This window comes from Gopherus evgoodei, chromosome 3 (genome assembly GCF_007399415.2).
Source record: "Gopherus evgoodei ecotype Sinaloan lineage chromosome 3, rGopEvg1_v1.p, whole genome shotgun sequence".
NCBI classification, from domain to species: domain Eukaryota; kingdom Metazoa; phylum Chordata; order Testudines; family Testudinidae; genus Gopherus; species Gopherus evgoodei.
The window spans coordinates 197,814,382-197,828,484 of NC_044324.1; the positions used below are offsets into that span (position 1 = coordinate 197,814,382).

Sequence of the window (14,103 nt, forward strand, 5' to 3'; positions counted from 1 at the left end):
AGGACTAAGGAGTACAAGCGTTATCAGACACCAGGAGGAAGGTCCTGTGGTGAGGATAAAGAAGGTGTTTGGAGGAGGCCATGGGGAAGCAGCCCAGGGAGTTGTGGCTGTCATGCAGCTGTTACAGGAGGCACTACAGACAGCTGCAATCCACAGGGCCCTGAGCTGGAACTTGGAGTAGAGGGTGGGCCCGGGTTCCCCCCAAACCTCTCAATGCCTGATCAGACACAGGAGGAGTTGACCCAGACTGTGGGTTCCACCAGAGGGGAAGATCACTGAGGTGTGCAAATCTGCCAATAAGCGCAGGACCCACCAAGGTAGAGGAGGAACTCTGTCACACTATTCAGTAACATCCAGGAAAGTTAATCCAAATTAAGTAATGGTGTGAATTTGAAGTGGATACATTAAACTGCAGCAAATCCCTGGTGAATACCCTCATTCAGAATTCAAGTGAATTAACACCACTTTAATTCTGAACAGCAGCATCCACGTGAGGATTTAATGTGGTTCAATGAATCATCTTCAAGCAAACACCTTTAGTTAATTCAGATTAATTTTCCTGCCTGTTCCCATGTAGACAAGCCCGAAGAAGCAGCACTAAACTCATGCACATTTGCTCTGAGAGAACTGTAAAGTCAAAGAGCCATATTTCTCCCAGAGCTCACTGCAGGGATCAAAAGGAGGCAATTTGCCCTGCTCAGGGGCTGCCAGGTCTCCAAAACGTTACGTTTTCTACTTAAAAGACCCTTAGGAAAAGAAACAGATGTAAAAAATAAAGCTGTTTTCATTTAAACCAGGGGCTAGAGACTAGAGAACAAATATGATGCCCTAAAATGCACCACACTGCTAGCCCATGGGGCCACTGCAAGCCATAATATATTCAGGACATAAGAATACTCTGGCCATGCCTCCTTCTCTCCCTTACCTTGCTCCTGGGGCAATTCTGTAATAATATATTGCGCAAAGAACACTGGAAACCCACCATAATTACTGGACTATTCCAAAACTGGAAGGTAAATACTACCTGAAAAATGCATGTATTCATGAGCCAATGTATCACCTCTTTCCCTCATTTAAAGGTTAGTAGTGATTGGACATCTAACATAGTGAATGCCAGTAAAAACGAGGTAGGATCAGAGGCTAAAACAGGGAAAGAACAGGTTAAAAATTACTTAAGACAGGTTAGATGTCTTCAGGTCACTAGGGACAGATGAAATACATCCTAGAATACTCAAGGAGCTGACTGAGGAGATAACTGATCCATTAGTGATTATCTTCGACAAGTCATGGAAGACCGGAGAGATTCCAGAGGACAAGAAAAGGGCAAATATAGTGCCAATCTCTAGAAAGGGAAATAAGGACAACCCGGGGAATTACAGATCAGTCAGCTTAACTTCAGTATCCAGAAAGATAATGAAGAAAACATTTAAGCAATCAATTACTTATAACCTTGTCATCTTCTAGGCGTTTGCTAACAGTCAGCATGGATTTGTTAAGAACTAATCATGTCAAACCAACCTAATAGCTTTCTTTTACAGGGTAACTAAGCTTGGTAGATAGAGGGGAAGCGGTAGATGTGGTATATCTTGACTTAACTAAGGGCTTGGCTACGCTTGCAGATGTAGAGCGCTGTGAGTTAAACCAGCCTCCAGAGACTGCAGCAGGGAAAACGCTGCCCTGTGTTTACACTGTCAGCTGCAAGCACACTGGCGTGGCCACATTAGCAGCTCTTGCAATGCCACAAAGAGCAGTGCATTGTGTGCAAGTGGCTGCAACGTGCTTTTCAACTGCGAGAGAGGGCTGGAGTGTGACAGGGAGTGTGTTGTGTGTATGTGGAGGGAGAGACAGTGTGTTTTGGGGGCAGAGAGTGTGTCAGCATGCTGTCTTGTAAGTTCAGACAGCAGCAGACCTCCCCTCCCGCCTGCCTCTCTCTCACACACAGACTCACAACAGCAGCATCCCACAGTAAAAGTTGTTTTGTCTCAGAGCAGAAAAGCATACCAGCTGTCAGAAACGGAGCTTTGAAAGGGATCCACATGCTTACAGCTGAATTCAAAACAAGAGTGGCCACTTGACTTCAGGGGATTATGGGACGTTTCCAGAGGCCAATCACAGCACAGTAATGCAACACTTCACCCACCCTGACGCCTGGGTGTTTCAGCCAGGGTGCAGTAAGCTTTATGCTTTCTCATGGATTACCAGGAGCGCTCCAGCTGCAGAGTCCAGGCGCTCTACATGCCTTGCCAGTGTAGACACCTCAGGAGTAACAGCACATTAAAGTAGCCCCGGGCACCCTAACTTGCAAGTGTAGCCAAGCCTTTTGATACTGTCTCACATGACCTTCTCATAAACAAGCTACTGTCTCACATGACCTTCTCATAAACAAGCTAGGTGGAGCTACTATAAGATGGGGGCATAACTGGTTGGAAAACCATTCCCAGGAAGTAGTTATCAGTGATTCACAATCAAGCTGGAAGAGTATAACGAGTGGGGTCCCACAGGGATCAGTTCTGGGTCCAGTTCTGTTCAAAATCTTCATCCATTATTTAGGCCACGTCCAGACTAGGGTATTAAAATTGATTTTAGATACGCAACTTCAGCTACGTTATTCACGAATAACGTGAATAACGTAGCTGAAGTCGAATTTCTAAAATCGAGGTACTCACCCGTCTGGACGGCACGGCATCGATGTCCGCGGCTCTCAGTGTCGATTCCGGAACTCCGTTCGGGTTGATGGAGTTCCGGAATCGATGTAAGCGCGCTCGGGGATCGATACATCGCGTCCAGACTAGACGTGATATATCGATCCCCGAGCAATCGATTTTAACCCGCCGATGCCGCGGGTTAGTCTGGAGGTGGGCTTAGATAATGGCATAGAGAGTACACTTAAAGTTTGTGAACAATACAAAGCTGAGAGGGGTTGCAAGTGCTTTGGATGATAAGATTAAAATTCAAAAATGATCTGGATAAACAGTCTGAAGTAAACACGATGAAATTCAATGTGGTGAAATGCGAAGTACTCCACTTAGGAAGATCAGCTGCACACATACAAACTGAGAAATGACTACCTTAGAAGGAGTACTGCAAAAATGGATCAGGGAGTCATAGTGGATCACAAACTGAATATGAGGAAAGAGTGTAACACTTGGAAAAAAATAAACACACATCATTCTGGGATGTCTTAGCAAGAGTGTTGTAAGCAAGATCCAAGAAATAATTCTTCTGCTCTACTCTGCACTGATATGGCCTCTATTGGAGTACTGTGTCCAGTTCTGGGCACATTTCAGGAAAGATGTGGACAAATTGGAGAAAGTCCAGAAAAAAGCAACAAAAATGATTAAAGGTCTAGAAAACATGACCTATAAGGGAAGATTGAAAAAATTGGGTTTGTTTATTCTGGAGAAGGATAAACCAAGAGAGGACATGATGATAGTTTTCAAATACATGAAAGCATGTTACAAGGAGGAGGGAGAAAAACTGTTTTCTTTAAGCTCTGAGAATAGGACAAGAAGCAATGGGCTTAAGTTGCAGCAAGGGCGGTTTAGGATGGACATTAGGAAATACTTCCTGTCAGAGTGGTTAAGCATTTGAATAAATTGCCTATGGTGGATGTGGAATCTCCATCATTGGAGATTTTTTAGAGCAGGCTAGACAAACACCTGTCAGAGACGGTCTAGATCTAGGCAGCCAAACTGCACCTCGTGAGCTGCATGCAACTCTTTTATAATTAAAGTTAGGCTTGTAGAGCCCCCTTGTCCCCCCCTGCCACCCAATTCTCCGACTGCCAGACTGGCAGGGAGGGAGCTGTGCAGTGGGGCTTAGGGCTTCTGCCAGAGACGACTGGTGCCTGCTGAGAGTGGGGAAGCACAATTTAAAGCTTTGCTCCCCTCCAACAGCTTAAGTCAGGCCCTCCTAGGCATGCTCCCCCTCTTACCCTCAGCAGCACTTCCCTCCAGCTCCCAGGTGTTAACTCCACAGGGAGAGGCAGCAGCAAAAGCAGCAGCTCTCCCTGCAGCTTGCTACTGCCTTGCCCCATGGCCACAGCTCCCAGCTTGCCAGCTCCTGCAGTTACTATGCAGGGCGGTACCATGTGACCAAGCAGGGACAGCAAGCCCTGGCAAAAATCTGGTGGAGCACATGACCCTACATGTCCCTCCACACATCGCCTCTGGCATCTGCCCAGCAGGGTGGGGGTCTTGGGGCTTCAGCCCTGCGGGGCACATCTGCCAGGGCTCATGGCTTCAGGAGAAGCAGGGATGAGGCTCTGAGCCCCGGCAGGCACCTCCTGCAGGGCTGAAGTCCCAACAATCCCCTCCCCAAAGTGCTGAAGCCCTGAACCCTGGCAGGGGCACACCAGCTCTCAAACTTCTGAAGATTGTCGTATGCGGTTCAAAAGGTCAGTAAGTTTGACCATCTCTGTTCTAGATAATACTTAATCTTGCCATGAGTGCAGGGGACTGGACTAGATGACCGCTCGAGGTTCCTCCCAATCCAACCATTCTATGTACAAACAAAGCCTTAAGCATCCCAAAGCCTTAAGCATCCTGAGCAAGTCATTCAAAAATTAACATTTTAAGATTCACTTTTTATTTTCCATCATGCAGCTTGTTATAATAAGGACTCTGGTTTTCAGTAAAATGTTAAGCCAAAAAATCAATTTTCATGTGGTATAGAGACAGAGGGCAGAAAGGTGTTTTTCCACCTCTTTTGCTCATCCTAGCAATGCTTTTAGAGAGTTTTATAAAAGAGAGAAGACTGATTATGGGAAATGATTAAAAAAAGTTTTCAGCATATGAATATTCATTATGTAAAAGCTACTGCTGGCCCCCCTTAATAGCTTACAAACGGCCAGTAGGTGGGGGCAGAAGCCTCACGGACACAGTAGCCTAAACTTTTAAACTATCTCTTTTCTTCTGCCTCAAAGCAAAAAAAAAACTTGCTTCAAATCAGTTTTTACTAAACAAATAACAAAGTGTAAAATTTAACAACTACCAATCAAATGTTAACAAGCAAAAATCTTTATCTAAATATATATAACAAATTTATAAAATTTGTATAAAACAATCTTTTGTACCAAAATACAGGCTCTTCTTTCTTCTACAAAATAAAACATTTTTTTCTTATCTCTATCAGGCTATTATTGGCTCTCAGCTAAGCAAACCCAATATTTCAATAACAATTACTTAGTCCTCAGACAACTTTAAGGACTGGTATGCCCTCAGTTTTTGTACCAGGATAATCCCACCTGTTTAGAAAGTGAGATATTATAACAGTACAACCCACTAGTGTGGATGCAGGTAGGCAAATTTATCTAAATAAACTATGCAGATGTAACTAAATCACTGCTATACCTATGTTGCCTTGTAAACCCACAGGATTATTGCAGTACACAAACTGTCCAGACCTGCCCTAAATTCAGAAGAGTTTTGCTAGCATGTTCTGGTTTAATGGTACAATGAAGCCTCTAAATGTTCTCTAGTTTTAAGTCTGCCTTGAAAGATCAAATAAGCTTAAAAACTCCCCACTCAAACACACCCCCCCCCAAAAAAAAACGCAGGTGGGTATGTCAAAAGATATATTTATTTTGGGACCAGACTACTGGTCTAACCAGTTTTTGGACTGCATTGCATATTTTGCAGATTAGCAGAGCCTGAATACTAGAGAAAAGCAGGATAGAAACATATGTCCCCTTTAAAGACAGGTATCTCCATCTCCTGTAACAAACCTTATCATGAACAGCACTAAGAGGTTTCAAGAACTTACCCAGTCCTTGGGTGGAGACTTAAATGCAATGACACAGGACGTATAGTTGAAAAAGCAGAGTAAAATGGAAGTGATTTCTCAACCTGCTTTTCCCAGCTCACTTTGTCTCCCTAATTTGATTTGGACATGCTGGCCATGCTCTATCTGAAGCTGAAGCTGAACTACTGCGTCAGCTGTGCCATCCATAGCATGGAGTTGAAGAATTGTTCCTGGGAGGCCTGAAAGGACCATGCCCCTCTGCCCAAGTTCAGACCTGAGCCCTCCCCTCAAGCCCATGTAAGGAGACTGTGCTGAAAATGTACAGTTTGAAATGTTATGTAAATAAATGACATCTAAAAGAAAAAACACAAATTTGTGAGTATGGATTTTTTGTTTTGTTTTACACAAAAATTACTATACCAGTATAATTAAAGCAGTACAACTTCCCCAGTGTGGATGCAGTTACATAAGAGTGCTTATACTGATGTAGCTTGTGCTTACAGGAAGGGAAATAAGACATACTGCTATAACGGTGTCCACACTACTGTAGTAGTGGATTGCACCAGTATGACTATTTAGGGGGTGAGGAAGGGAAAAGGTCACACTGCAAGTCTTGTGATATTTAGTGTTTTTCTTAGAGCCCCTTATTCTGGAATGATTACATGCGAGTCTCAGCATTCATTTAGAAAAAGGGATCAGGGGAGGGGAAAAGGTAAGTTCTCTGCAACCAGGGGAAAAACTTGAAAACATGGCCTGGGAGTACCCTAAAGACTCAAAAATTTGAAGGCAAATGAAAAAACAAAACAATTTTTTAAGTAAGTCTTTTTTTTTTTTGGCCTGACACATGGAGTTTTGAATGCTTGAGGTTGGCAAACTTGGTAGTCCATCAATCCGATGATGACAAATCTCTGCAGATCATCTACTGTTGGTTTCATGGTGTGCCCTCTGATGACTATACCAGCCAATTCTAGACGTGCACATTTTGCTGCAGATGGTGCATGGGAAGTCGTGGTCAGTGGCACTCCATGCACCCCAAGAGGTTGGTAATACTGTTTACTATATAACCTAAACATTGCAAATGATACTAGTAAGGATTTTCCATGCTTTAAACATTTTGAACCTCTAATAAAAGGCTTAAAAACAGGAAGCTATGACCTGACTGAAGGTTTTTTCCTCCCTTATCTACATATGTATGCATAGGTGGTTATTGCATGGGTGTGAGGCAGCTGGCATATATTGGGAGGGAGGGGGAACAATCCAAAACCCATGTGAACTTGGAAAGCCAGTTATAAAAATAGTCAAATTTGGACTTACCAGTATCAACCTTAAGAAGTTATTTCTTTGAGTTTGTAGATCTAAAAAGCTTATCAACAGGATAAAATCTGAAGCTCACACATACAAATAGGACTTAAATTCTTCTAAATGATTCAGAGAGATTCAGAGGGTGATCACAGATTGGTGGTTACTGACAAAGGTCACACTATTTTAAGCCTCACTACTTATTTATCTAAAACTATTGTAGATTATGTTGGCAAATTCTGAAATTTAGTCACAAAAACAATTATTTGTGATCCAATAAGAGAGATTGTAAATGATCAATGTTTTTAAGCATACAATATAAATAGACTATAAAAAGAGAAAGTCTGCGGTACTGTGCTTCCCCCTAGTACTCATTAAATGACTAAATTACATGGATGCTAGGATGGCTTCCCAATATGTCAAACCTCTTCATGGGCCATCTTGAAGAAGAATTGCTGGACAAATGCACCATGAAACCAATTATATATCTGAGATACATCAATGATATTTTCATCCTCTGGACAGACGACCTAAACAGATTTCCATCACAACTTCAACAACCATCAACATCCATCCATTAAACTCTCTCTAGAATACTTCCACACTAGTACCAACGTCCTGGACACTACGATCTGCTCCAATGATGGAACCCTACAGACAACTATGCATAGGGCCCTAACAAATTAACAGCCATGAAAAACACATCACGGACCATAAAATCTAGTCTTCCCCTGTGAAATCTCGTCTTTTGCGTGCTTTTACCCTATACTATACATATTTCACAGAGGAGACCAGTGTTTCTCAAATTGTGGGTGGGGGGAGGTGTCACAAGGTTATTTTAGGGCAGGGGTCCAAGTATTGCCATCCTCACTTCTGCGCTGCCTTCAGAACTGGTGGCTGAGGAATGGTGACTGCTGACTGAGGGCCTAGGTCTGCAGACAGCAGCACAGAAGTAAGGGTGGCAATACCATACTATGCTATTCTTACTTCTGTGCTGCTGCTAGAAGCGGTGCTACGGGCAGCACTAACGCAACCCCATCCCCCGCCCCCAATAATCTTGTGACCCCACACACAACTCCTTTTTGGGTCAGGACCCCTACAATTACAACACTGTGAAATTTCTATGATCATCAACATCCTCCACAACACAATTCTCAAGATCCACAGGTCCTACACATGCCTATCGCATGTGGTGCACCTCATCCAGTGCACTAAATGCCCAAATAAAAACTCTGTGGGTGAAACTAGACAATCACTATGCTCTTGCATGACCTCACACAGAAAAATGATAAAAAACAAAAACACCATATCACTCTTTATCTAACCTCTCAGTCTTCATCCTCAAAGGAAACCTGCACGTCATCCTCAAAAGACAAGCCTGAGAACTTAAATTCTTAACTTTGCTAGACACTAAAAACATGGACTGGACAGATATTGGATTTATGGCTTATTACAATGGTCTATAACACATTTAACTCCCCCCTTCTCTAGTTTTTTTTCCCCTTTTACCTATATGACTGGACAGATGTTAATAGGCCATGTCACCTTGAATGGTCCCTGTGACATTGCATTCCATATGTTCATGGAAATATGCTTATGAATGTGAATATAATGTAACTGGAATATGCTTGATGCAAAAAATCTCTTGTAAGGTATCATTACAAAGCTTATAATCTACTGAGTGTGTTCATCCTATTTGTATTAATGTATCATTCTTGTATCTGAAGCTAGAAATATGAAGAATTACAGCTCCCCATTCCCCTAAGTTCCCTGTGCAGCAGCTGCCTGCAGTTCAGTTGTGTCCCTCCCCCCACTGCCATGTGCTGCTCCTGCCCTCTGCCTTGGAGCTGCTCCCCAAGATTCCTGCTTGCTGTGTGGGGTGGAGGGAAGGAAGAGGAGGGCTAATGTCAGGGTGTCCCCCTCTCCCTTGCTCCTGCATCCCGCTTACACCATCTTCCATAGAGCAGGGGGGACAGACCAGGATTCAGGAATGAGGGAGCTTGCAGCAGCTGCCTCTCAGCAAGCTGATCTAATTAACAAAGCAGTGTACTTAAGGGAAATGCGCATATCTCCCTCCATTCCTGCTGCCTTGTGTAGAGAGAGAGTTAACCCCTGAGGGTTCAGCCAATTGCTAGTTCATCATTTATCAGTGAGGGAAAAATCCCACCCTCTTACTCCTCCACCTCAACCAAGCTTCTCAATCATCATTGCTGTGTACCAGTATTAAAGAAACAATTTAAAACTTATACATGTGTGTGTGTGGAGAGAGAGAGAGAGAGAGAGAGAGAGAGTCTTTTGTCTGTTGAAAAAAATTTCCCTGGAACCTAACCTCTTCATTTACATTAATTCTTATGGGGAAATTGGATTCACCTAACATCTTTCGCTTAAAGTCGCATTGTTCAGGAACATAACTACAACGTTAAGTGAGGAGTTACTGTACTTTGCTCTGTCTATTACCTGAAACCACTTAAATCCTACTTTTTATACTTAATAAAATCACTTTTGTTTCTTAATTAACCCAGAGTAAGTGATTAATATCTGGGAGAGCAAACAGCTGTGCATCTCTCTATATCAGTTATAGGGGGTGGACAATTTATGAGTTTAACCTGAATAAGCTTTATATAGAGTAAAACAGATTTATTTGGGGTTTGGATCCCACTGGGAGCTGGGCATCTGTATGCTGGAGATAGGTGATTTGCTGAGCAGTTTTTGGTTAAAGTCTGCAGCTTTGGGGGCATGGACCAGACCTGGGTCTGTGTTGCAGCAGACTAGCATGTCTGGCTCAACAAGGCAGGGTTCTTCTGGAGTCCCAAGCTGGCAGTGGAAAACAGGCTCAGAGGTAATTCCAGCACATCAGGTGACAGTCCAAAGGGGGTCTCTGTGACCGAACCTGTCACAGTCCATTGAAATGTGAGTTAATTACTTAGGCTAAACAATATGTTCTATCCTGCCTTTAGTTACAACACTTTGAGTACATTTTCCAGACCTGAAGAATTCTGTGTAAGCCTGAACGCTTGTGAATAAAAGGTATTACCTCACCCATCTTGTCTCTCTAATATCCTGAGACCAACACAGCATAGATTACACTTCACACAGATACACTTAACCTCATTAGATTAACAAATTGATTGCATTAACAATTAACAGGACTTAAAAACTCTGAAAGCAACATATTGGCTAAATCAGGGCTGCATTGACATTTGTGCAGTACACACTGAACCAAGCTATTCTGTGCTATGCTATGTAGGACTGCAAAAATCTAACCAGCTATGTTATAGAAGCTATTTTTCTTTTTTAAATAATTTTTGTTACTTTGTATTGGTCATCATTTATTCTTTTTACTCTAGATATTTAGCATTTTTACATACTTCACCATGTCTTACAACTTTAAAAATATGTATGCTACAAGTCTCATTTACGGAAAAAAAAAACCCCACAGCATGTTTAGCTTAATAAAAATATTAAACAGCAAATACCCTTATCTTTCCAGCTGCTCAGCTGACTGTCCATCTCTCCTCACGATCTACCCTCCAGCTATGATTATCAATTATGCATACCAATAGAATAGCTGCAATTGGAGAAATCTACAGTCTGAAATATGAAACATCAGTTTCCACAGAGGTCTGCAGTCTTGTCTGCTGCACAACTGCAGCAGGACTTAAGTCACATGACTGTCTTCTGGGTGTGAGGCAGACTGACGCAATGCAATCTGTAACTAAGCTACTAATACTCCAGCACTAATTCTTCAGTTAAATCTCCTTAGTGTTGCAACTATTTTCTTGCTGCTAGTACCACACAAAACAAAGAGAGTGGGGGAGGTAGGGAAAGGAATCTCCAGTACAAAGGAAATCAATTTTTCCTCAAAGCAGCTAGGCTAAACTTACTACAACATTACACAGACGCTTCTGCAACAAAGCTAAATTACCTCAATCTTGCTTTTCTGTCACATTGCTAGAGGTTATAAAATTCATGCTCAGAGCAAGACTTCACCAGACAAACTCAAAATGGTTTGCTTTTATGAAAAAATGGAAAGGTGAAAGTTTCTACAAAATCTGTCTTTCCCTTTCCCACACCTATGCAGATTTCTGACACAACTTGTATAAAAACTGCAGTCATCTTGTTATATTTATAACCTTAATATTTTTGTCAACTATAAATTTCATTTTCTTTGGGAAAGTGGGAAATACAAAGTGTTTTATCATTCTGTCTACACTGAAGGAAATCTCAATACCAGAAATACCTTCCAATAGCCTTAATCCTTAACTCATTCTTTATTCACACCTTATTTACTCCTGGGGGAATTCTGCCCCTCCCCCCAAAATAAATATTCTGCAAAATTCTGCATATTTTATTTGTCAAAAAAACCAATACCAGTTTCCATTATTTTGGTGATTCATTTCAAAATACCTGTCAGCAAGTATGTCTATAACAATACAGATAACATAAAAGATATAGGAAATATTTTTTGACAAATAGATTCCTTGCGAGGCATATTAATACAGAACTTTGACTAATAATTCATTTAAACTACAATAAAGAACTATATTTCCCACCCCTCTCAGAAGCAGTGCAAAGGCTTGGGAGAGTCAGAGGTAATGGAGGAGCTGAGGGGGAGAGAAATAATTGCCGGGAACGAGCCTGGGTGTGAACTAGGAGGATTGTTGGGTGTGGGTGGGAGAAATATGGAACAGAGTTTTTTGGGGGGCCGGGGAGGGAGGAGGAAGAGGGTTAGGGTTGTGACTAAGGTTAGGATTGTTAGGAAGCCTCCCCCATGCAGACCCTGGCCGACACCTAGCCTCTTTTATTCAGTCAGGCACATCTGCCCTCCCCCCATGTGTCCCTGCACCCCTGCTCAGCCACCCCCTCTAGCATGTGTCCCTCCCCCGTCCCCATACGGTGCTGCACCCGCACTCAGCCCCCCCCGATGTGTTCCTGCACTCCATCTCTCATTCAGCCCCTTCCCCAGTCTGTCCCACCCCCAGCCCTTCTGAACCTAGCCTGTGACCCTCCAGCAGCCCCATGTGCCCCACACTGTCTGTTCCCCCATATCCTGTGCCTCCTAACCTGGCCTCTTCTCTTCCCTATCCACAGCTGGGGCTGCTGCTGGGCAGAAGCAGCTGCTTTCTCTTATGGCACCACAGCAGCCCATGGTGGGCAAAAAAATGTAACTGCAGCACTTTTCTGTGGAGAAAAAAAATTCTGCGGGGCACATGAATTCTGTGGTGCAGAATTCCCCAGGAATACTTAATGTAGAAGTATTCGTGTAAAAAGTTATTTCTGACCACATATAAACAATCTTGCGGCCAGTTATTTTACCAGCATGCAGAGATGCTCAAGATTTTAGCATATTTTAAGTTATTCTTAAAGCCCCCAATCCAGGAATCACAAATCTGAATTTTCAAAATGAGTAAGTTTCTCCACATCCATTAGGGTTAGAAAAGCTTGAAAACATGACAAATAAAACCTGAAGGCTCAGCATCCAGAAGAATCCCAAATATTTTTTTAAATTTCATGGTTTTTTGCACCTGAGTCATGATTTCTGAGTACTTGGTGTATCAATACTGAGCATGACAAAAAGTTCCCCAATGCTGTCTAGAAACACAGCCAAGACTTGATGTGTCATATTATAAAAACAAACCAGAAAAAGAAGTTCATAAAATTGTATCAAAGTGTGCTCTTGCGGCTGGTGCTAAATTAGTGATTTGCATCTTAATATTCAGCTTCCTCTGCAGAATGTGTAAATCTCTCATATTGTAAAATGTTATCTTGCACAGTCCAAGCTTATCAGAAAGCTACTCAAAGTAGTCCTAGACATGACTTTACACTGATTTGCACTCAGTTACTACGAATAAAATGCCTCTCAACTTTAGGTTTGCATCTGTAGTTTTAGACTTAATAGGCGTAACAGACATCTAAATTTTATTCACTTTAAAATTACCATAATCTTTATATTCACAGCTACATACATTTTCTCAGATCTTATCTCTAGATTTTATGGCACTTAAAACTTTCTAAAATAAGACTAATTTGACTATAAATACAGTAACTCAAACTGTAACTGAAGGTAGGCTGGTTACTACCAAAATAAGCTTCACCATCTTTTCCTGTTTTCCTCTCACTTAAGATGAACTCCATTAAAAACCACCCAAAACTGACCCCTTGCTAAGCCTGACACGGATGGTTGTGCAACAGCTTCTCTTCAGCACTCAGGAACATTTGTCATCAACCAGCACCCAGATTTTGCTGTTATCAGAGCTCTAAACCAACTATCTTTTTAGCCTGAAAGAAGGTAATTCCTAAATTCTTGCTTTCTGAAGCTAGATATAATTTTTTGTTGTTACTGCTATGTAAGAGCTAGGTACTATTATTATTATTTAAATGGTTTAACTCTTTAAGCATGCTAAAGCTGTACTCACTTTAATGTCCATACAATTATTTATTTTCTGCTGCTGACACTTACTCTTCTCACCTACAGTAATTTAGAACAGATATAAACTTTATTAGTCATTTAAAATTAATAAACAATCCTGATGCTGTAGGTATCTCCTGTAGACAGTGGTAAAATTCTTGTAAGTGTTCAATTAAAATCTGTCCCCTTTTCTCTCTTGTTCCTTGTGTTTTAATACACACACGATACAAAGAGTATACTAGGTGCACTAGAAGTCACTATTGCTTCATTAGCATCCTGGATAGACCCTTCTCACCTCCTTACCCGTATACACAGATCTTTTCCTTTATTCTCGACATGTACAATATTTATTCCTCCTTCTCTTTGCAGTTAGTCAGTCTAAATACTCTGTACCGTTAAATCTATGCCCCTCAGTAATTACTAATTTCAGACAGTAATTACTAATTTCAGAAATTACTGTCTCCCCCCTCCTCCACACACATACTTCCCATATACAGCAAAATGGATCTTAACACTTGAATATTTATTATGGAATGATAGATGGCTATTAAATATTAATGTTAAAGTATATTTCAGCATCAAGAATTAAATAAAACAAAGACACTCAGTCAACAAGCAAATTATAAAGTAATGGCCTCAAGTACTACACATCT

General features: G+C 41.7%; 1 protein-coding gene across 4 annotated transcripts in view; it reads right to left on the reverse strand.

Moving 5' to 3' along the window:
* RTN4 (reticulon 4) overlaps positions 1–14,103 on the reverse strand; it is a 124,699-nt gene that overhangs the window by 40,025 nt on the left and 70,571 nt on the right. The window contains exon 1 of one of the 4 annotated variants that reach the window (XM_030557768.1): positions 10,518–10,606. The exons of the other annotated variants lie outside the window; for them this stretch is intronic. Coding sequence (XP_030413628.1) covers positions 10,518–10,551 — 34 coding nt within the window. The 5' untranslated portion in view covers positions 10,552–10,606. Of the gene's footprint in view, positions 1–10,517; positions 10,607–14,103 lie in introns of those variants that run through there. 4 annotated transcript variants of the gene reach the window in all.